At 42.0% G+C, this 23,615-nt stretch overlaps 2 protein-coding genes across 4 annotated transcripts; both read right to left on the reverse strand.

Annotated features, from left to right (window-relative positions):
* Nucleotides 1-112: 112 nt before the first annotated feature.
* Nucleotides 113-3,719, reverse strand: selplg (selectin P ligand). 2 transcript variants are annotated; one of them, XM_078286558.1, is made up of 3 exons: nt 3,653-3,719; nt 3,202-3,310; nt 113-2,550 (listed from the first exon to the last, which is right to left on the reverse strand). In XM_078286558.1, exon 3 carries the CDS (start codon nt 2,530-2,532, stop codon nt 1,084-1,086), a length of 1,449 nt encoding a protein of 482 aa, XP_078142684.1. In that variant the 5' UTR covers nt 2,533-2,550; nt 3,202-3,310; nt 3,653-3,719; the 3' UTR covers nt 113-1,083. The 2 variants fall into 2 exon arrangements, with proteins under 2 accessions (XP_078142684.1, XP_078142677.1); XM_078286551.1 differs by lacking the exon at nt 3,653-3,719 and having other exon boundaries at nt 3,202-3,360.
* Nucleotides 3,720-5,331: 1,612 nt separating this feature from the next.
* On the reverse strand, nt 5,332-23,375 carry LOC139920364 (coronin-1C-A-like). Of its 2 annotated transcripts, XM_071910359.2 has the most exons (12): nt 23,305-23,359; nt 23,069-23,215; nt 13,892-14,091; nt 11,245-11,367; nt 9,655-9,784; nt 9,257-9,438; nt 9,012-9,131; nt 8,799-8,903; nt 8,548-8,693; nt 8,169-8,226; nt 7,757-7,999; nt 5,332-5,914 (listed from the first exon to the last, which is right to left on the reverse strand). In XM_071910359.2, the coding sequence occupies exons 3-12, from the start codon at nt 14,087-14,089 to the stop codon at nt 5,795-5,797; spliced, it is 1,425 nt and encodes a 474-aa protein (XP_071766460.1). In that variant the 5' UTR covers nt 14,090-14,091; nt 23,069-23,215; nt 23,305-23,359; the 3' UTR covers nt 5,332-5,794. The 2 variants fall into 2 exon arrangements, with proteins under 2 accessions (XP_071766460.1, XP_071766461.1); XM_071910360.2 differs by lacking the exon at nt 23,069-23,215 and having other exon boundaries at nt 23,305-23,375.
* Nucleotides 23,376-23,615: the final 240 nt, after the last annotated feature.

The following is a 23,615-nucleotide window of genomic DNA, read 5'->3' on the forward strand; positions in this document are numbered from 1 at the left end:
CTCTGTTTCCTTTTCACATGAAGGGAAGTGAATATCAGATTAAAGCCCAGGCTGAAAGAAAAGCCTTTCATAAAGTCAGACATCTGAGGCACCAGACCGGGGGACTGGGGTCAACACAGGGCTCGTTTTTATTTTGACTATTTACAGCAACATAGAACAACGATGGATTGTTGGGGGCTCCTTCTGAAGAAAATTATGTCAACAAATCCACCTTTAACACGGGATAGAATAGAATAGAAGAGAAGTGAAATTCATTTTCCTACAGAAACTTGTCTTCAAAAATGTCACATTTCTCATTAGACTTCTTCTGGTTGAATTACTCAGCACGTCTTATCTCAGGGTGAACATCTTCTGCTTTGAAAGTACAGATAGAGAAGCAAGAAAAAAAAAAAAATTAAATAAACATTTAGATAAATGATAAATAAATACAGTACAGAAACTGCATGAACACACACACACACACACACACACACACACACACAAACACGCACACACATACACACACACACACACACACACACACACACACACACACACACACACACACACACACACACACAGTTGCATAAAGTTTACCACAAAAGTAAGATATTGCATTCATACCTTTAAGCTTCATGGCTATATACAAGCATGGGACTCCTAAACTGAAAAGTGCCTGTGAAGAACTGTAAACCCCTGAGAAAACAAGCCTTCCTGTCTCCTGCTGCTGAGTGAAATACCATCAGGGCTCAGCTCAGGATATTTAAAAAAAACCCCACTTCTTTCATCACTCTTCTCATCCTGACTTAAATTCACTGTCATCTATCCTCCAAGGATGGCAATTGCAAAATTATGCAAAGATTTCTAACACATGCATTTGATGAGTTCATCAAATGTAGGATATGATTAGTGGTAAATGAACAGTCAATTTTAATGTGTAATGGGCTTTCTGTGTTTGTGGTTTCTGTGCCCCTTCCTTCACAGGAATCAGCTGTGCAGCGAAGCCAAACCACCAACATCGAAGAGGAAGCATGAATCTATTCAAAGGGCAACAGTTTCCGTATTCACAGATATCACGTGGTCAGATGTCCACTCTGAGTACACCTAAACAACACGGTCATTTTCTGGAAGGAAGCTGCTGAGAGTGAGGTTATCGCCTCCGTCCTCATCGCTGTCTCCCTCAGTGTTGGGCAGCAGGGCTCCATTACTATCCGGACGGCAGTATCTTCCATAGGAACTCCGGTCAGGGAGCAGGGCAGAAATGCACACCATCTCAGTCCCTTGCGGAGAATCCCTCATGCGGTAGCGGTACTTCTTTGATGACAGTTTGGCGCAGAGGATAATGGTTGAAACAATGAAGATGGTTGCCAACCCAGCCAGCGAAGCAATGGCAATAAGGCACTGGCTTACCACACCGTCCCGATGGGATGTGGAGCAGGGCTGGACCCCCGGCCCGGACGTACTCTTTTTACGGTGCACTGTGGTGGTTGCAGAGGGTGATTTGGTGGTCGCAACTGACAACGTCTTGGGAATTCGAGGTATCAAGACTCCCGCAGAAGAACTGTTGGAGACAGCAGTGGTGGAGGTGTCGGAAATGTTTGAGACGGCCTCAGTGGTCGGGGGGGACTTAGCGGTAGAGCTTGGCCCCGTTGTGTCAGGGACCTTTGAGAAGGAGACCGGTGTCGTGGTGGGAGAAATGGGCTGAGATGTGGAAGGAAGCTCAGTGCTGGCGGTGGACGCCTCAGTCTTGCCGGTGGAAGTGTTGTTGAGATCAAACACAGACACTGGCAAGGTAGAGTTAGTAGCAATGACGGTTGATGGCCCAGATGTTGTAATAGATACTGTGGGACTGTTGACTTCATGGGTGGAGGGTGGAGCCGGAGTAGAAGTGGGAGTGATGGACGATAACGTGGATGTAGCATTAGGCTTAGTGGTGGACGAAGAAACAAGCCCTGCTGCAGAGGGTGTAGCGGACAGCTCAGTTGACGTCATGACTGACTGTTGACCTGATGGATGCTCTGTGGGTTTTTCTGTTCCTGAGACATTCGCAGTGCTGGAAGGTTGTGCTGCACCTGGGACTATTGTCAGTGCCGGTGGGACGGTGGAAGTGTGATCCAACTGTGGACCGGAGCTGGTTACAGTTCCTACTGAAGTGTTCATGACAGCCGCACCAGTAGTGCCGCCCCTTGAGTCAAGAGTGTGACTTTGGGTACTGCCGGGTGTCCCTTCACTTTCCGTCGAGTGCGGCACAGTGTTTTCTGGTGCTGCTGCTGTTGAAGGAGCATCGATTTCTGCAGGTTTGTGAGAGGGAGTCGAGGTTGTGGCAGTGTCGTTGTTGTTGTTGTTGTTGCTGGGGATGGATGTGGGCTGCCGGTCCTCTTCATGATGACGTACAGGTGTGGTCAGGTGGTTAGCTGTCTCCGTGGTCGTCGTGGGTGGAGCAGTTGAGCCGGAGCTGCTGATCTCTGGGACAGTAGCATTCTTGCACTCCACGGAGAACAAAACAGATATGCCCCATAGCAAGGCCGCACACTTCTTCATGTTGACTAACATCACGGCTGAATGGTAGATCTGAAATGAGAGAGTTAAAATTCAAACTCACTGGTGTTAGTAATGGCAGCAGCATGATAACTACAAGTGGGACTCTGTTCACACACAAGGGGATGGTTAACAATACAATCAATTTTCAATGGTTTATGCAATAGTAGCTACTATGGTGAAAAGAAATGCACATGGGGGAAAAAATCATTATGCCATGTGACTGTTGGTGACAATGTCAGCGGCATCTTATGATGAAACAGTCATCCGTCTTTCACCACACCCATTGCTGGATTTTCACAAGTACAAACAGATTTTTAACTATTCATAGCATACATTTTTACATTGCAGTCTACACAGGGAGAAACCACAGTGGATTTATCTTTTCTGTGTGACAGAGAAGATTAAACTGCAACAAAGGATTCAAGTCAGATTTGCTGTCTTTGTCTAAATGTTACTCAAGTTATGAATAAAACAGTGGTTTAAGGTAAGAATTCAACATATATATAGATACAGCAGCATTTCCTTCAGTAAAACAAACATTACATTTTTAGAGAGCGTTTTGAAAAGTGAAATAACTTTATCCAAACACCATTACAGAAGGAAAAATCCCAAAAACTGAAGCATTCAACCAGATTCAACATTGTCCCTCTGTCTTCTAAAACACACACATCACTGTCTTACCTTGCTGATGGAGAAGCAAAGGGATGGATGGGAGAGTAACGGTTGAGTTCAGCTCATTTCAGTGACTCTGGCAGAACATGCTGTGAGCATTGGCACGCTGATTATGGAGCTACTTGATATAAGAAACAGGAAATGTTCAGTTTCAACCAACGCTATAACATTTTCGGGTAAGTCAGACATCACCAGGTACTTCTCTCAACTGCTCGGCTGTAGTTTGTATCAACAAGGAACTAAAACAAAGAATTGTACCTGTCTATAGGGAAGAGAAATCAAATTGGATGGAACGCCCTTTTTACTTAAAGTAAAAACAAATAGGTAGGCTCCATCTTCTTTTTCATCACAGAAGAGATAATGAAGCCTCACACAGTCTCAGCTAACATATTTCTCATTTAGATTCAAGTAGTTAAACTGTTTTTTTATATCTCTTCTTTGGCAAAACCAATGACCTTACCTCACTGATGGAGAAGTTTAGGAGACCTCAGAGGATATGAGGCTGACACTATACTACTGTATTGAACATGTCTGCTTTGTGTGTCCTGATGTGCCGATTACTCCCTTACATGAAGGATCAGGAAGTGCTCGCAGTTCTGTAAAGTTGCTCAGCAGTCTCTGGCAAGTCCGCATTCTAAATAAACTTCTCTAAGATTCTAAGATAAGATTCTAAGAATACAGAAGATTCTAAGATTCTGAGAAAAGGCAATAAACTTAAATGCACTGACAGTGGATTACAATAAGGAATCAACTATATAAGTTTACTTCAAATTTGATACATGCAGAACAAACAAGCTGAAAATCCAGGCCATGGAAGAGAGAGATTAATGAAGCAAGATAAATAGTGGTGATAGGACGCTTCATGCTTGGATGCTCTGATGGATGTGACCATAAAGAGTGGTATGCAAATATATATGTATTGGTCCCAGTACAAAGCTTGGCTCGCCACATTTCTACTCTGTGAGGAAATGGAGTGCTTCAAGTTTGGAAACGTGTTGCCATGATAACTGCCACTTCCTGTGTTGACTCATACTGAGCTGTAGCTGCAGAAGTGTAAAAGAAAAACAATTATTCTGTCAGAATTTACATAAAACTGGTACGAAAATTGAATTTGATACAGGTATGACCACTGAAATCATATATAATCAAAATAATCTAACACCTTAACTCGGTTAAAGAGCTGATTAGCACTAATTCACATTTTTTGAGCTGTAAACATGGTTATATGGTTTCTGTATAGTGAATAGCATCAATCCTGTACTTAATTCCAACATTTTTCAAATTAAGCCCTGCACCCGCTTCTAGGGGCAGAAAATCAATTAAATGCTATAATTTGTAGAACAACCACAAACTCACATGCACTCCCTTACCCCGCCCCCCCTCTTCTGTCCATCAGCAGCTCCCACCCTGGTCAGTGTGCCTCCATGTGTTGAGTAACCAAACCCCAGCGCTCCTCCTTGGCAACACATGCTGACTGATGAAAGCTGCTGTAACATCCAGCCAGTCCGGACAGGACGTCCGACCCAGAGAGGTCTTTTTATGGGTCTGAAAAGTCCAACTCAATCTCTTTGATGTTTGTTTTTACTGTGCAGCTGGCTGCGACTCGACTGGTATCCGAGCGCATCCTTATTACATAGTGGTGCTGATTTCAAATCTCTACAGATCATCTATCCGATGGCAGTAGTAAAACTCTCACTGAAGACTCTGTGCTTGACCAGCTCTGATATACAACACTAACAGAAGTAAATAGAGAGAGGGAGGAAAAACAGACATTTGCATGTGTAAAATCTTTATTATGTGCACAGAACTATTTGTCAGGGGGTTCAGTGAAACAAGAGCTGAGTGAGTGGTCCCTTCCCAACGCCAAATCTGCACTGGAGAGGGTGACCTCAGTTTGACCCTAACAGTGACAAGAGGCACCACTACATTTGCACAACATTTACACCAGAGAGATGCAGCCCCCCCCCCCCCCCCCCCCATGTCAAATTTTAGCCCAGAAGAACAGGAACAAAATGAAGGAATTCTTCCATATTCATAAACCTGATGGTTATCAATGAGCAAACTGGCGGGGAGAAAAAAGTTTAACAGCTATTGTTTGAAAAAATCCTTTTGCTTGACTAAATCATTCTATCAGGCTGTGAGTGGAATGTACAATAGGAAAGAAAAGACATGTAAAAGCAGTGCATGAAAACCACACACAATTCAAATTTGGCAACACAAAAAACAAACAAAAACAAGGTATATGGAAATACTGATGGCTACATACAGTTTTTTGAGTAGTAAGTACAAACTTCACATAAGAATGTTTTACCACAATTTCAAATAAAAAGTAAGACTTTTCCTTCAACAAAAATGTCACTTATTCGAATGTGTACATCCCCAGTAAAAAGGTGTACATGAATGGCAAGAGTTTTTCTCTGTGTGTCGGGGCAAAGTGTGAAGCAGGAGGCATGATGAGGAAAACAAAAGTTCATCTTGGAATGTACGCTTGGTCTCGTCACAGGGAAGAGGCCGAGCTGAATGAAGCCGAATCTTGATCATTTGGCTGTGGCTGACCCCGCCCCTTTTTCCCCCCAAACGGTCCTGGGAAGGGGGCCGTGTTTTACATGGCAACCTTGGCAACTTGCTCTTCCAGTTTGGTGATTCGGCGGTCTTGAAGGATGACGCGGTCCCTGAGTGACTTGAACTCTCGCAGTACCTCTTCCAGTTTATCCTCCATTTTCTGATCAAAGACAGAGAGAAAGTCAACTAGACAAAGTGCATTTTCTATAAAAATCTATAAAAAAAATCTCTCCCTATCTCTGATTGATCTCCTCCTTAGCTGCTGCACTCTGAACAAGTTGCAGATGATAAAGAGCTTTATGGTTGAAGGTACAATGGAGAGTTACAATAGCAAATACAGGATGAAAAGGCATGAATCATTTTGTCATGTCAGCAAGTGATAGAAATGACGTAATTTTAGATATTTCTAAACTGGTATAAGCAAGACTGAACTCGCTGGACTGGATCCTCATAATTAAGACCAGACTAGCAGCTTGCTTTATATTAGTTGCCAGGTTTCCAAGATCACAAATTTTAAAATATGCATTTGGTGGGCCAGACAACAACAGATGTATTATTAAGTTAAAAACTGAGACATTCAACAGTTAATTTCTGCAAGGAAGTCTACAGCGTATCAAGGCTATTTGTATCCCTGTGTTTTACGTGCAAATACCAGTCTTATCAGCTTGAGAGTGAACATAAATGCTCGGTCTGTGAATTATATGACCAAGTGGGAACAAACAGAGAACAAAATCCCTTGATGTACTCCAGACCTTAAAATGTGCTCAGTAAGGTTTAGAGCTACCTAAGGCAGCAGAACTGTCAATCTGAGAGAAATGATATAAAACAATTAAGGGCAGTGTCTATTTCCAACTAAATCTCTTTGGCGATTGATCAAGATGTTGTGACCAACAGTGTCAAAGGTAGGTGGAAGCAGAACAGAGCATTTTGTAACTAAGTGACTAAGAGCAAATAAATCCTTTCTGCTCACATCAGAGAACGGTTTCTAAACGACTTTTGCTAATACTTAAAGAAAAGGGGGAGTTTATATATTTGTTTACAATTACTAGGAGTGGAAAGATGTGGGTTGGACGACTTTCAGATAATCATGGCTTGTGATTTACTGCTGTCACACACCAGTTTGAAACTGTGCCAGCTGTGTGTGCTACTTGGCCATGAGCCATGAATAGATGTAAACAAATAAGCACTTAATGTAGCAGTGTAGCATGTCAAGAGATGTACTGTTTGAACAAGCCGAGGTATTTTCCTGTGTTGTGCCCTCAACTAGTGACGAACAGGCAGTGTCACTTCCTGACCTCCGCTCAGATGAGCTGCACATATAAACAGGAAGTGAGCTAATGACAGGGACTGACAATCCTGCTGCCCTCTGGTGGCTGTGCTCAAGCCTTTGTGAGAAAAGGCTCATTTTGCCCTGACAAAATTTGAAAATGTATACTAAATAGTATATTGATTCCATTTCCATATAAAAAACAATTTGATTGTAATTACTTAGAGGCTGCTAAAGACGAAATTCAAGTCAACTTTATCTTATTTATTGAAAAATGAATTATGTTTTTATTCCTAAGAAAGCATTTTGTATTTGTCAATGGAAAAGGTAATGTGTATTTTTTTGGAAACAAACGCAACCAGCAGTTAACATTTTTCCTTGCTGTATCAAAAACACACCGAACCGTGGCCCAAATACTGAGGTTTGTTCCAACCATGAAAATTACTGTGAAGTTTGAAATATTAGAGAACAGTGGTCGATGAGCTGTTTATAATGAAGAATTTTAGGAAAATATATATATAAGAGTCTAGTTGGTATTGATGAACAATTAATCAATTATAAATAAAGTATTGTAGAGAAAAGATGTAAAAGATGCGCAAATCTGCACAGTTAAAGGTAAAAATAAAAAGTATGTAGATGACATAGTATATGCAGAAGAATAAATATAAATACGTCAGCTTTACACAGTATTGTGAAGGTGTTTTTCTAGCATCAGTGTATTTGTCTGACACTCACTATTGAGGGTTGTGGAGAAGATTGCTTCTGGACAATTGGGGAGTTCTCAGCTTTTGTGGCCGGTTTGCTCTCCAGGACGTTTGTCTTAACCACTTTGAGATCACGGTTCTTTCCAGGGACGTAGCCATCTTTGAGTGAGATGAGGATGGGGTCTCCATTCTTCCCGGCAAACCACGCCTCTGCTTCCAGGGCCGGATCAGGGCCCGCCGTGTTTGGGTACAGGTCGTCCTGGAACAGATCCGACTGGGCGGGTGGAGAAGTGCGTGGACACACATAGGAAAGAGACAGAGAAAAATACAGAAAAAAGAAGGGATGAGGGAGAAGTATTAGGTCTATACAGGAGCACGGTGGACCTTATGACACAAATCTAATAAAAGAACAATGCATTTATTGGGTGTAACTGTAGACATACCTTACGGGGCACTGTCATGATGATTGGCTCACATTTTCTCTCATGTAGTTTGTAAAACCTACAGAGAGAAATGACATAGATCCATTCTGTCATGCCAATAAAGCAGATTTGAATTTGAAATGACAATATATAGCACTATTGCTATAAAAAGGAAAAAACAGAAGAGCGCCTGCTGAAAGACTACTGTATCGAGAGCAGTTACATTCATGTCAACTTAATTCTCATCAGAAAGCACTTCCTCAACGATTCAGTTAATTATTTAATGTAACATAGTAGCTAGAGTCCACAGGGGCGTGGACTGATCAGACAAAGATAAACACAAGACAATGATGCTCTGCACTGGCCAAAATAAGAGTCTTCTGACAGTGATGGTTGGTACCTAGCAATTTCGCATTTGTTGACGTCCAGGCCTCTCTTGGGCATGTATCCCATGCCCCTCTGGGGCTCCTTGGTGGAAAAGGTGTTGAGGTAGTGGACGTACGGCGCCTCATCTGTGATCTCAAAGTACCGGATGCTGCTGTCACCCTGAGGACATACAATGACAGCTCAAAGAGAGTTTGCACATCTACTGCCAATTATGGGAGTTGGGTGACAAAACAGGAAATTGTTAATTATAAAAGGCTTGCTCACCTTTCCACACAGGTACACTACACTGGTGTCGGGGTCGTAGAAGGGCAGCAGGACTCCATTGCTGGTGTCCATCTCTTGGACAGATATTGGCTCGTCCATGTTTTCCTGGGAGCAGAAACTTTAGCGTTTAAAAGCTGCAAGTGTTATGTAGGTAGCAGTGCGTACATTTGAGTGATGTATACATGTGTTGTCAGATTTATTAAGGTGACCTACAGGTTTCCACAGGGCTAGCTGGCGCTCAGTCATGCGGCTGAATCCAGTGGTGAAGATGTTTCCGTCTGCTAAAAAGATTGCTCTCATTGGCCGAGCTCCCTCGTGGGCTTTGTCCTTCTCCTGAAAACAGACAAACAGGCTGTTTTCACGCTTAATAACTGTTGGCAGGGTGTGTGCTTGAGTGAGAAAATACACTACACATTAAGTATCTTAGCCCCCTAAAGTCCAACAGTGTTTTCACTTACCGCCACAATCTTCTCCTTACGGGGGTCGATGACGCGAAGCTTCTTGTCCTTGCAGGCAGTGCAAATGAGGCTGCCATTGCGGCTCCAGCTGACACTGAAGATGACATCAGGGTGCATGTCCTCCAGGTTGATCATGGCCTCTCCCGTGCCCACATTCCAAATGATGATCTGGTTGTCACACCCTAAAATGGGCACACGCAGCACAGCCTGACTGTCCAAGTTTATTTTGAGTGCTTTACATCATGCAAAGTACAGCAGCAGAGGGCAATTTGTGACATACTTGGTCAGATTTGGAGTTCAGCTGTGCCTACTGAGCAAATGGTAGACCAATTACCTAAACAGACTATTATTCCAGTCTGAGAGCACACAGTGTGTCAGAGGTGTTTGTCAGAAGTTACCTGCACTGAGGAGAACGTTGCGAGCTGTGGGATGCCAAGTCACAATGCCGACCCTCTTGGAGTGACCCTCCAACACCACAACGGGCTCTGAAAGGGGCGTGTCCAGCCCATTCTCAGGGATCTGCCAAACCTATAACAGACACACGGTTACTTATGAGAAAAAGTAGCAGCTATGGAGAGAAAATCTAGTTCCATTTAACACACATTTCCAGAAGATCACTAATAAAGTACATGCCTGAACATCAATGAACCTTGAATGACCTATTACCTATTTAGCAGACTACACAAGTACAGCAGCTTCAAGCTGTGCGTTAATGCCCACAATATTTGTTTATGTTCCATAAGACACTGTGACAGTATTACTTCATCAGCCTAACCTCCATAGAGCCTAATTTAATTTAAATAATTACTGTTGTACATGTACAGGGAAACTGGTTGAATGAAAGGATATGCTTACATCCTCACATCTCATTAAACTGGTCCACAGAAAACCAAGTGTTTAAGAAAATTGGTAATTTGGAATGTAACTAAATTCCCACACTTAAGCAATGTATAATGCACTTTAAAAAAAAAATGCAAAGAGTGTCACTCTGTCCCCCACTACCTTTTAAGATATAACATAGCTTTCAATAGCTTTCCATACATTTGAAGTTTTGCCTGTATGTTATCAGTCATTGTGACGATGATGTTGCTCTGGCATACATTACACTTGCTTAAAATTGTTTTCTGGAAACAGGATCCAAACATTAGGAAAAATGCCACTAAATTAACATATGGGGTGAGATATGCTGTTTCTGGTTATGGAGTGTGAGAAAGTAGAAGTCAGCTTTACAGGTCCAACCTGTGATTGGTGTATGGTGTGCTGTGTTAGTGTTTAAATAGTGGGGAGACTTTTTCCCCACAGTGAAGTTGATCAAGATCTTTATACAAGTGCTGGCAGCATGTGACAGCTAAGCATGTTTCATATCTATTTTGAGGCCGTTTACAAATGCTACAAATGTCCTTTACCAATCAGATCCAGTGTATTGGAAAATGGCAATTGTAACATTTGTAAATACTAGTGAAAAACAGACACGTTTTCCAAAGAAAACCTATTCTCATATTTGAACCTTCAACAGCACATGTGAATATGCATATGCAAATTCTGGATTGTATTGAACAGCTGGTAACCATGAAATGTCCCGTCCTTGTGACCATGCTACATAAAACAGAAAATATTTGTGGTGATGAATTATCAATGCAGACATGAACTGAAAACTGCTCAGGGCATTTATAATTTGGAACTGTTCAGGCATCAATAGCAGTGCCAATGACAGCAGTGCAAACAACATTATTATTCATCGGGAAAAAAGTTTGAAGATAAAAAAGGAAGTGGGCAAAAACTGTCAAGCACATGATGCCCACCAGGAGATTTCTTTACTCAATGTTTACACGCCACACAATATCCTGGGGTGAAATTATGAGTTGTGGGGTTTGGGTTAGCATAATCCGATAACAACGTACTTGTAGTTAGTACAGGTTGATGACACAAACATAAATAAGGAAAAACTCAAGGATGTTAGAACGATGAGCGATTAACTGTATGCTTACCATGACCATGCAGTCCTCCGAGCCGCTGGCAATGACGAGGTCATTATGAGGACACCAGTCAATGTCCAGCACTTGGCCTGTGTGACCGCACACTGTAGGGTAAACCTTGTCTATACGACCAGTCTGGGAGACACAAGACAGCTTTGTTACAAAGGTGTTATGAGTGTGAGCAGGAGAAGAGCAATAAAGCCTGATATCTGTTGGAGAGATATGAAAATGACTAGAGCAACAATCAAGGCCATTTTAGTCTTTTATCCTGTGTTCTATCAAAATTATAGGCCTACATCTTAATCATTTGCATAATGAGAAACATAATTCTTCACTGTGCTATAGCCAGCATTAAGCAACCATATCAATCAACTCTACAAGCTAAATCAATTCCTCTCAACTTTTTCAACAGCTGGGCTCTTTCAGAAATCAATCAGCAATTTTTCTGTGTTCAGCAAGAGGTTATTAGCAGCGTAACATGACGTGAGATGGGCTACTTCTGCACTGCACTTGATAGTGAGGAGGCCCATCAGGGTGGTGACGTCCACAGAATTGAAGTTTCCTGGACAAATAGCTGGGGGTACAATGACTGGTGTGCAGTGAGCAGAGGAGGGGGACAGCACACATCCATGTGGTGCACCTGTGCTCACACAGTGGGTCTGCCCATGAATCGCCCTCTATCAGTCAAGAAGTCCAAGATCCACCAGCAGATTGACGAGGCAACATCCAACTGGAACAGTTTGCCTAGAGCAGGTCCAAACTCATGGTGTTTAGCATGTGCGTGTGTGTGGGGCATATTCAGGACAGCATCACTCAAATATCTCTAATATGATGGGAGGCTATCTGACCTAGGGATGTCCCGATCTAATTTTTTTTGTCTCGGATACCGAACCAAGTTATTAAATATTGATCTGCTGATACAGAGTACTAATCCAATATTTTTGTACTTAATTGAAAAATGCTTAGTAAAGCCTGAATCAATCCAGTACACAGTCAAACTCGGCAGTGACATAGGGCAGACGTCTGAACTCTGAACTGAAATATCTGTAATGGAAGTAATTGTGGTCACATCTTTCAAGGTGTTCACATACCTTACTGTACAGTAGCGGGAGGGCAGAGTCTGAAAGATGGTGTCAACAGGGCAAACTACAGTGTGGCTCCTAATGCTCCATTAATCCTCTTTTTTTTTAATTCACTTTTTAAGCTTTTTCATTGTCGTGGGGTTATTTTTCTCATTTTTTCAGCACATCCTCTAATCTTTGCTGCCTGAGTGCAGACTTCCTCTTTGTATTCCTACTATCTGTGAGCTTGTACTTCTTCGAGTTGTGTTTCCTTAAGTGCCTGGTTAATTTAGTAGTACTGTAATTAACTCTGCCGCTGCCACCCTCAAAACACTTGCACTGCAGACATTATAATTAGTTGTTTGACTGCTTTCAGTCTCCAGTTTACAGTAGCTCCAGACTGCAGACATGACTGCTGCTTTCAGCCCATGTGCTGCACAGCTGCAAGTGGTGGATGACGCTTGTTTACGGCAAATGCTTTTTTACATCACTTTGCATGAATGGATTGGAGGGAGGAAGCTAAATAAATAAATGGATCAGAGGTTGATTGGAGAATCCATAGTTGATACAGTACATCAAAATTGTATTGATACTGGATATTGGATCGGCGCATCTCTAATCTGACCGCAAAAATACTTGTTGTACCCCAGATAAATATGGGCAAACCTAATCTAGAGATGCCCACATGGTGAAGTACTACATCGACTCTCTCTGCTATAAGACCACAGGAGACTCAACTATCGGTTATTGAATAATTAATAGCAGATTAAGCAACCTGGGATACCTGTGAGTAAGTCAAGCAAAGCAATCACACCATCCATATTCAACCCTATGATATACCCGCTGTCACCCATTCCCTCTTTCGTCTTTCCTCCAATATCCAATCCAATTCAAGTAGTGCAGCATTTATGAGAATCATTTGGTAGTTCCATCTATGGCCTGTGATGATACAGTAAACACATTTTTACTGTTTCGACCCATTTCTGCGACATCTCTGTGATTTTCACCTTAATATCCAGATATTATAGCTGCTTCTTCTTCAATGGGACATAATAGGGCAAATGTAAACTAATTAATTAAACTAGTGGCCTAGAATAATGGCACAGCACCCCCTCCCCTCTGTGAGTATCATGTGGTCAGTGATGCAAGTATAATGGGAGGGTGGAGGACCATGAAAATCAGATGCATTTACTATCAGGCAGATTCGCATACTGGTTATCTATGGTGTTTGCTACAGCCTCAGGGAAGGGTCGGATAGGATCAGCACAGCAGCAGTGTGGTGTTGATCTGGTGACTGAGGCAAGACCACGAACAGGCCTATAGGAATGCCAACTTGGTTAATAAGTGTCCATCTCCTTTATGTAGGGGTCCAGGTTTTGTGCTCTTTACACCAGGTTATGCATCTTTGTGCTTTGGTCTTGGATAAAAGGAGTTTCTGAGAGGCAGCCGTACCATAAATACCCCCCCATGCCATTTAAATTCTACATTACTGTAATACTTCAGGCAAACTGGGGACTTGCAGCTCTCCTGTAATGGACCTTCAAACATGTTTTTGATGTCTTGATAGAAGGAAGAGGGGGTGATAGAGCAACACTCACCTTTTGTAGCGGGAGGACAAGAAAGGCTCCACCCCCACTAGCCTCTATGATGATAGCAACAAACTTGGGGTTGACAGCACAGAAGGAGCTGTCCCATGTGACCCTGGAGACGCGGATGTCATCATAGGACTGGTCATTCCTCACAGCTTGACCAAAGACATGACGGAACTTGCTCTGTCGCACAACTCGCCTCAACATATCTGGAGAGAGAAATATGATGAAGTAGGTAAGAACAGAGCTGCACAGTGTGAGTGTGAGTTGCTTGCAAATGTGCCTAGAAATCGCCCTTTTCCTTTTCACCCTTTTCCACAAAAACTGAAATTATAAAATCTGAAATGGAGTAGCCTTTTGTTATGATCGAGCCTGCAGAGGAGACCTTGGGCTGGGTTTGATTTATTTCCCAGGTGGTCTGTCTGATCCAACATCATGCTTATTAATAGTGATTGAGTTTGCTCCAGCGCATGCAAAAGGAACCAAATCAAATCCACCTATTAGCAAAGGCATTAGGTAAACTGTGCATGAGACATTTTTTCCAGCAGTGTTTACTTCTGTCTCAGTACACCTCACTCCACTGTTACTCATTTGAGAAAAGGCTATGGCTTGCTACTTACAATACAAAATACTTTATTAATCCCCCAGGGGGGAAACTGAGTGCCACCATACATATAGGACAAACAACAGGTAGGACAGTAGGAAAAGGCATGTGTCTCAAGGCAGTACAAAATAAGGGGAGAGCACAACACCATAATACATAGTGTAAACATCAATGTGACTGTACTATACGTTAGTGGTTATATAAGACACCAACATTACCACACTCCTCAGTACAACCATCATCCTAGTCATCAACATCAACATCAGATCATCATCAACAACAGTGACAGTCAGCGACAATGTTCATTAAAAAACTTCACCGCAGCAGGTACAAAGGACTTCCTGAATCTCTCTGAAGAGCACCTGGGCATAACAAACCTGTCGCTAAAAGAGCTCTTCAGTTCGCTAAAAACATTGTACATTGGATGATCCTCATTTTGCATAACACTCTTGAGTTTCCTACCCATTCTTTGCTCCGTGACCACTTCTAGCGAGTCAGGGGTCAAGCCGATAATGGATCCTGCCTTCCTGATCCGTTTATTGATCTTGTTTCTGTCCCCTGAGCTTAAGCCGCACCTCCAGCAAACAACAGTATAAAATAGAACACTTGCTAAAATGCTTTGATAAAACACGTGCAGGAGTGACCTGCTGACATCAAAAGACCGGAGCTTCCTGAGGAAAAACAGCCTGGACTGGGGCCTTTTAACGATGGCACTGGTATTCTCTTTCCAGTCTAGCCTATTATCCACAAGGACACCAAGGTACTTATAAGAGGAAACCACCTCAATAGCCTCATCTTTAATCAGGACCGGGGTCACCGCAGCCTTTTTCTTTCTAAAGTCAATGAATAAATTTAAAATTAAGTAGTTTTCATCACACTACTTGACAAAGCCATCTATCTCCTGTTGGTAAGCTAGGTGGTTGTCTTTGAGGATGTAGCCAACGAGTGCAGAATCATCGGAAACTTTTTGCAGGTGGCAGCCAGATGCCGGACTCAGCCTGCAGTCGGGGGTATATAAAATTAATAAAAATGGGGACAAAACGGTGCCTTGGGGCGCGCCTGTGTTGGTAACAATGGTATTGGATACCTCACCTCCAAGCCTCACATACTGGGGTCTAGATATGAGGTAGTCCATAACTCATGCCACAGTGGTGTTGTTTGTTAAAATCAATAAGCTTATTGGCTAAAATATGTGGCTGAATTGTGTTAAAAGCATTAGAGAAATCAAAAAACAAGATTCTTGCAGATGCACCAGCTGACTCTAAGTCGCTGTAGACTCTGTGAAGCATATAGAGTAGAGCATCATCCACTCCAACACCCTTCCTATATGCAAACTGGAGTGGTACGCAGAGACCTGCCTACTGAAAATGCCCACCCAAGGACAACTCTTTCGAAGCATTTCATGAGCTGAGAGGTGAGAGCTATAGGCCTGAGGTCCTTAAGTCCCCGAGCATTTGGTTTTTTGGGCACAGGCACAATACATGAGGTTTTCCATCTCACAGGGATCTTGGACTGGGAGAGAGATAAAGAGAAAATGAACTGGAGCACATCACTGAGTTGGTCTGCACACACCTTAAGGGCACGTGGCAAGACCCCATCTGGGCCAGGTGCCTTATTTGCCCTGAGCCTCCTCAGCTGGGAGCAGACCTCATCAGAGGTGACCGTTATTGGGGGGCTGGGGTTACCATTAAACCCCCTTAGGGAGATAGTGGAGCGGACCGATTCAAGCTCAGCAGAGAAATCATGCTCATCGAACCTGGCAAAGCCTCATCAGCACTGAAAGCCCCTTCCTGTATCCTAGCAGTGGTCGGGCCATAGCCTGTCATTAGCTTCATGCCACTCCACAAACCTCTAGTGTCACTAAGTTGTAGTTTGCCCTCAACTTTATCTTTGTAATTCCGCTTCCCCTGTCTGATAACACGTTTAAGTTCCTTATGTGCAGATTTAATAAGATCCTTGTCACCATTTTTAAAAGCTGATTTCTTGTTATTAATAGCAATCTTGATCTCTCTAGTTACCCAAGGCTTATTATTTGGGAAACTTTTGATGGTTTTACATGGGATAACCATATCAACACAGAAGTTAATATACTCAGTGACACAGTCAGCAACATTGTCCACTGAAATTAAGTTATTTCAAGTGAGCATGTTGTGAGAGAGTTGTTGTGAGTCATCCCCACTCTCTCTCCTCAATCTTCCTTGTCTAATAAAGGCAAAAATGCCCCGTTTTATTTCAAGACTAGCACACTGTTGGAAATTCTAGTTGGACAGTCCTACTGCCAGATGTTGAGTTTGACAAGAAAGCCGTTAGTGCAAGGTGGCTCTATTGCCTTTCAAGACCTCCATGTAGTCTAACCACTTTTCCTAGCCTTGCTCTGTTTCCATAACATCTGATTATCAATTCCTGATGTGTATCCATGAGAGCAAGCACTCGGCAACAAACCTGACCTTTCTGCAGGAGACGCTTAATCAATTAAGAGTAGCATCCAAGGCCTTTCTTGTATATTTGCCATAACCACTAACAGAAAACAGGACATAGATTTAGCACTGAGAAATTAGGAGGGACAGTGCCAGGAATAGTGATGCGAATGGTATGAGTTGAGGCTCATTCACAAACCAAACAGGGTATTCCCTAAGACATTTCATGAAATGTAGGGCACACTTAGGTCTACATTTTCTGAACTAGTGCAGGTAGGCTTCAGGGTGGACAACATACCGTATTTTAATGTATACTGACCTGGATACAGACACAAAGACATGCATTTTAACAAAAACTGTCTTCAGGACTTTTTTATGACTGTGCCATCCCCTGCTAGCACTGCACAGATGGCCTGTTGCTGCTCAAAGAATTTGGAAATCATTTCAAATGTCAACCCCTGTGCGGTGACCATGTCGTGACTCAGTGTACGCTCAGGGGTGTTCAATTCTTCTTGCTTCCTTCTTCTTCAACTCTCATTTCTGCTTACGGCTTTAAGAAAAGCTGTCTTTCAAGTGTCCGAGTACTCTGATAACAGATTCCACCCTTTGCATCTTGAGGACTTTGGAAATTGCCAGATTTCAACTGTGGAAAACAAGAAAACCAAACGCGTAGCAAATTTTGAAAGTATAGCTTCATATTAGTGGCACTGTCTGTTGTTTCCAGACAGACTCTCTTTATCTTCCAGTACTGAAGCGTGTTTTGTGGAAAAGTAGGTTCTTGATGGAACTTTGTATTGTGGCACTGCCTTTTTCATCAGATGAAGAAATCTTTTTTCCACAATCTGAAATGGCATCATGTCCTTGGAGACGAAATAAGCCACAGCATGATTCAGTTCTTGGGCTTGTTTTGAAGAGACTTCACAAATGATTCTGCAACAGTGGGTGGAGCTACAGTTGCAGCAGTCTCACAGGTAGTCTTAGGCTCAAAGTGATTTAAAAGGATAAGGCTGGTGTTTTTTAATGCATTTCTTACCGTCAACAAATCCTATGAAAATAACAAAATCAGCAATGCGTTTGCTCTACTCCCGTTACTTTCTGACTTCCCACGTACCGTTTTTAGCCGTCAACCCGGAAGTCATTGGCTCCAATTGTAAGCTAAAAACCTTGAAATACAGCTCTGCCAACAAGTCTCGTACATGTAGCCGGTGCCCAATGAAGCCATGTCCCAGCAGCCATAGAACTCCATTGTATTAAAAAAACTATTAAAAACACGTCACAGAGCCATGCCGTTGCTCTGGGCAGCATATTTCATCATTGCGATGCACCGGGCCGGCCGACTTTTTCCTCAAACAACTTAATAAGCCGACTGTAAACATGTTTTCCATCTCAGGAAAGTAGTTCCGTAGCACCGAAAATAGTCCCCGGCGTAATGAAGAATTTGTTCCTTTTTGAATTTGATTTGGTAATAACTACAACAGCCTGACTTTTCGTGGTAACAGTTAGCGATTTTTAAAATTGAAACTATGTCTTTGTGAGCTGTATTTCAAGGTTTTTAGCTTACAAATGGAGCCAATGACTTCCGGGTTGACGGCTAAAAACGGTACGTGGGAAGTCAGAAAGTAACGGGAGTAGAGCAAACGCATTGCTGATTTTGTTATTTTCATAGGATTTGTTGACGGTAAGAAATGCATTAAAAAACACCAGCCTTATCCTTTAAAAAAAGAAAAATACAAGATTAACTTTGACATTGGATATAGCAGTTTTTTTTTTTGTTTTTTTTATAGTACATTCTGCCTTTATGAATTTTTTTTTGTTTTTTTTTTGGCTACAGCAGATATAGCAGTTTTAATGATTTTAGAATATTTCCAATGTATAAAGTATAGCAATTTTAATTATTTTAGAATATTCCTTATGTAGCCAATAACCTGAAGTTTAATTATCATCAGCTGTCATCTCCAGCTAATTTTTAAAAAGTGTCTATAAAATTTTGACTAATCTGTAGTATTAGATTTGGCTAACTTATACACTGTTTTGGTCAAACAAACACACCCAGACACCGTACCTTACAGTTAGAAAACCATGATGTTTTAAAGCGTGGTTAATCGTAATCAGTTAAATGCTGCATCTCTAAAAATTGCATACTGGGACTGGAATAAACTTGTTGTGTAAGGAAGCCAGTTATTTTCCCCACTGCACTGTTCATCAGGACGGAGCCACATTCAGGTCAGTCAACTGGTGTTAGGCGGTTAGTTATGGCTTTGCAACTGTGGTAGCTAATTTATGTGTTTTAGTTACAACTAGATTAAGCTAGCAGAACAGTTTTGCATAAAAGATTTGGAATTTATCAGGTTTGCTCCTCTCATGCAGCGCCTGAGGCCTGTTTGGAGGGAGGAGTTACAGGAGGGAGGAGTTACAGGAGGGAGGGAGGAGTTACAGGAGGGAGGGAGGGAATAGAGGGGGGGGGAGGGGGAGGATTTTTTTGTTGTGTACTTTCAAATTCTCGCTCATTTCTCCAAAGTTGCCTACCCCAGCAAAGTCATCACGTTATCCTTTGGTGGCCTCATTCAAATTAATTGGAAGTAAAAATCCGAATGCTACATCCAGCTGCATCCAATCTTGGTGATTAGTTTATATTATGGTTTTCATCGTGGTCAAGTGCCAAATAACCCCCATGTTAAAACTAAGTGTAATATTGCTTTAAGTTATCTGGCTCCACCAAGTGGACCTAAATGAATACACACAGTCCCACTGCTACCACAGTGACACCACATTTAGTCAGTTATGACTGCTATGCTGCTACAAACTGCAGCGGAGCGGGGATGGGCAAATTTCTGGCATGACATCTACTTTTTCATTGGAAACTTTGAGGTGATCTACCAGTGTCAGTCATGCAGCTTCAATGAAAAGAATGGCTATTCATAAAGAGAATTATGTAAATATGAAATGTGTCAATAAATTCATAAGAGCCTAAATTCTGTCTATTATGGAGTATTACCTGAAACATTCATTCTCATGCTCATTCATACCTAAAAAACTAAATGTTGGCTATTAATTGCTTCCAGTGATGTGAGAAACTTACCATTACCCATAGAAATGTGTAGTTTACTTTATAGCTGCTATGGGATTTAATTTATTAGGTGTAGGACTATCAGTTTGCCTGTCAAAGATTTGTGTCTTTATGTTGACAGAGGTACTCATTCTACTTCCTCAGTATAGCCTAAATGAATTAGGTCTTTGTTTTGTTTAAATGTGGCAAATATAAATCCATTATTGATTTCACATTTTTCCCCCCCAACTGATTTTTTTTTTACTTCCTTTACATAATATCAGACCATTAATAGCCAATAGGTGCAACCTCATGCTCTCGTCATTTTAAAATACCTATGTTGTTCATCCAAAGATTGCTCTGTTATTAGCAGGGTTATTAAAGTTTTCGATTTTTTGTTGTTTTCAGTTTGGTTTGGTAGTTTTTTTTTTCAAATAAATGTTTAGTTTCAGTTCTAGTTTTAGTAGGACAGGGTGGTATTTTTTGAGGGTATAATACAAGTTAAGTATGTCTGTTTAAAATGTAGTTACATTTATTTTTCAATATATCCTCAACTAACTTAAAGTTGGGACCACTTGTTTTCATCCCGCACAAATGGATTGCACCAGCAATTTGAATTCAGGCATTTTACCGTAAAACCTTGACTGAATTAATCAAAAACAGAACAATCCACAAAATGCAGATAAAAAATCTGTAATGTGTAGAAGTGACAGAGAATAAAGAGACGAGCGTGTTTATTTAGTCAAATGACAATTTAGAAATTTGTCATCCCAAATGATAAGTCTGACAAAGAAAAGCGTACAAAGCGCCACAAACTACAAATTTTCAAACAGGACACAACAGTCCATTAAGGCACAAATATGTAATGTAACCCTAACAGTCTACACAGTCCAATGCAAAGCTGTGTAAATCGCCTCAACAGTCCACAAAATAAAGAACTCTGCACATTAACAAAGAAAAAAACGAAACTCATTTCATGTTTACTTTTATTTTAGTTAGTTTTACAAGTAGATCAAATTGTTTTAGTTAAGTTTTAGTTTTTTCAGTCTCATTTTTATTGCTGTTCATGACAATATATTTGAATTCCTAGTTTTCCCTCTTAGTTTAATTTATGGTAATAACCTTGGTTAATACCCACTGAAAACATCATGAGTTTTCATTCTGAAGGACCAACTGAGCTTTTTGCCAAAGCAAATGGGATTACCTGACAAAACATCACTAGGCCTAAAACCTCGGAAAACCACTGAGATCAGACAATGGGAAGAGGACAAGACAATAGACACGCACAGCCTTGCCTACACATACAGTACCTATGCAGGCCAGTGTTGTTGTAATTAAACGCCCTTGTAGAGATCTAGACATGAAAGAGCTGGACAGTTTAACAAGGAGTTTTGGACAGGGCCTTTCTTATGAATCAAACACCCGCCTTAGACAGGGGCCTTGATGTGCAGCACAGTTATCATAAACGCTGATTATGTTACTACAGCATGGCTGCATGGTGGCTGGACGGCAGAGAAACACAGTACAGAGCTGACCAGAACAGAACACAGTGTTCCCTCACCATCCACTACACAGCACCAATGATTCATTCAGGAGAAGCTCCCCTCACACCTACCAGACATCGGACAAGACATGCCTTACTTCCCTCAACATGCTGCTGACCTACTTTCCCCCCTGCATCATGGTATACAGAGGGCAGACCCAAACCTTACACCATCCTCACATCACCAGCAAAAAGCCGGTGCCTAGCTGATGGCTGTGCAGTCTGTACTACAGTCTGTGCTTAACAGCGGTTACAAACTAGCGCCAAGGCATTATTGCCCAGGAGTCTAAGCTAAATGAGAATTAAGGTTTAGCATAGGTGTAACGCTGTAGACACAGCTCAAAGTCTCAACAGTCTTATCTTTATATAAATATCTGGTCAGCAGCTGGCTATTGGTGGGCAGTCTGATCTATAGTAGAAAAAACTGTGTTGAAACATCTGATCACCTCATAGCAAAGTAGTTTTAAGATGTCGGTGTTGAAAGACACCTCGACCGGCATCTTTACGACCTCTTCTGATGTGGTAACGTTATTTCACTTTCACTGTCAGGACAATGCGACTAAATGATGGGTGGCAACACTGAGCCATGTTAAGGATGCATTCGCTTCAACTTAGCATAAGCCTCTTACAAGATTGATTTTAGATGATTTTTTAGGCATCAGCTGAGTAAACCGACTGATATTGTTCAAGGCAGGGTGTACTGTAGACAATGGTGTACAATGCTGCCTCATAAACGTTAACGAGCTTGCTAGCTAACGTTAGCTAATGTGACCACAATGCTCGGTGTCCTCCCTTCCCATTAAAACATCAGCTTCCATCAGCTTCCAGATCATCACAGTACAAAGTAAACTAACAAGCTAATGGGACACTCTGTGATTTTCACACCACGCTGGATTGGAAAGCTTTTATCTAACGTTACTGAGAGGTGAACTGAGTATGCAGACTTGTATTTTGATGAATACGCCCCTACTATGAACAGTACTTAAAACGCCAGAAACCCCGGTGTTTCATCGCTCATGTTTAGAGTCGTTAAACGAGTTTAAAAAACATTACGATAACTACTGTTAACGGTAACGTTAGCCTATGTTCCGCCGCACTGCCCCAGCGGTGCTGCCGGCTGGTCCCATCTGAATAGCGGCTGACAGTAACGTACGCTACCCCGAAAACAAGGAGGAGGACGGGAGAACCAGATGGTGGGAGTGTTTTAAACGTTTTCTTTCAAAAACTACTCAGGAAAAGCTATATGTATGTTGCGCTATGTTTACGCTAAGTTGTCTGCACAGAGGAAGATGTGTGGTTTGGAAATGAACTGAATATCAGTTGTGCTCCAGTGTGAGCTGCCAGTGGTTTTTGGCGTCCAAACTGATGGGATGCACGGTTTAGCTAAGCTAGCTAGCGGCTAACATGTTAGCTGTGGACCGCCGCCAGCTGCCACCTATTATGACGCAAGTGCAGATTTTGTATCCAGGGTTTTAGCTTCTCCCATTCAGAAACCCATCCAGCGGCTAAATGCTGCACAGCCCGCTGGATCACATGCAAAATGTACAATGCAAAGACACTTTTCAGGCTTTCTTACCTCCTAAATCTATGCAAGGTTTTCGTAAGCACGAGGTAATCAATCACAACACATGAATCTAGTAGTTTAGGCGCGCCCTTATCCTGCAGGACGTATCCCTTGTTTCCACAAAACGCTCAGCCAGCCGCTATGCTCTTTCCCTCCTGTCTGCAAATGTATGAACCGGAAGCAACGTGTTAAATCAAGTGGAATATTTCACGATGCCAGTTGTCAAGTAGGGCATCTCCTCTCCTCACCTGCAGAAGACTAGCAGCAATCGCTGATTCTCATCGTTATTAAATTCAATCCAGTACATTGACGACTGGTTGCAGCACATGCGCAAAGGAAATAACTTTTTTTCGCCCAGGACAGTGAATGGGATGGATTGAAGGGAAGCTGGGTGCCTTCAAGTTACCCTGTTGTGTAGTTTCCATAGTGGTGAATCAATTCATTTGCAAAAATGACAGTCGCCCCCTCCCCTGTCTCTAACATGAAAGAAGAACACCATTATGATACAACCATATATCATAAAGACAAGCCTGCTGGTCTAAAGTCATAATCTTTGCCT

Source organism: Centroberyx gerrardi, chromosome 2, assembly GCF_048128805.1.
Source record: "Centroberyx gerrardi isolate f3 chromosome 2, fCenGer3.hap1.cur.20231027, whole genome shotgun sequence".
NCBI lineage: Eukaryota > Metazoa > Chordata > Actinopteri > Beryciformes > Berycidae > Centroberyx > Centroberyx gerrardi.

Coding starts and splice junctions, on each gene's coding strand:
- selplg (XM_078286558.1), bottom strand. CDS start 2,532: ATGTTAGTCAACATGAAGAAGTGTGCGGCCTTGCTATGGGGCATATCT.
- LOC139920364 (XM_071910360.2), bottom strand. CDS start 14,089: ATGTTGAGGCGAGTTGTGCGACAGAGCAAGTTCCGTCATGTCTTTGGT. Junction 11,368..13,891: donor TTGTCCTCCCGCTACAAAAG/GTGAGTGTTGCT, acceptor TGTGTCTCCCAG/ACTGGTCGTATAGACAAGGT. Junction 5,915..7,756: donor CTTCTCCACAACCCTCAATA/GTGAGTGTCAGA, acceptor GTCTTTGATCAG/AAAATGGAGGATAAACTGGA.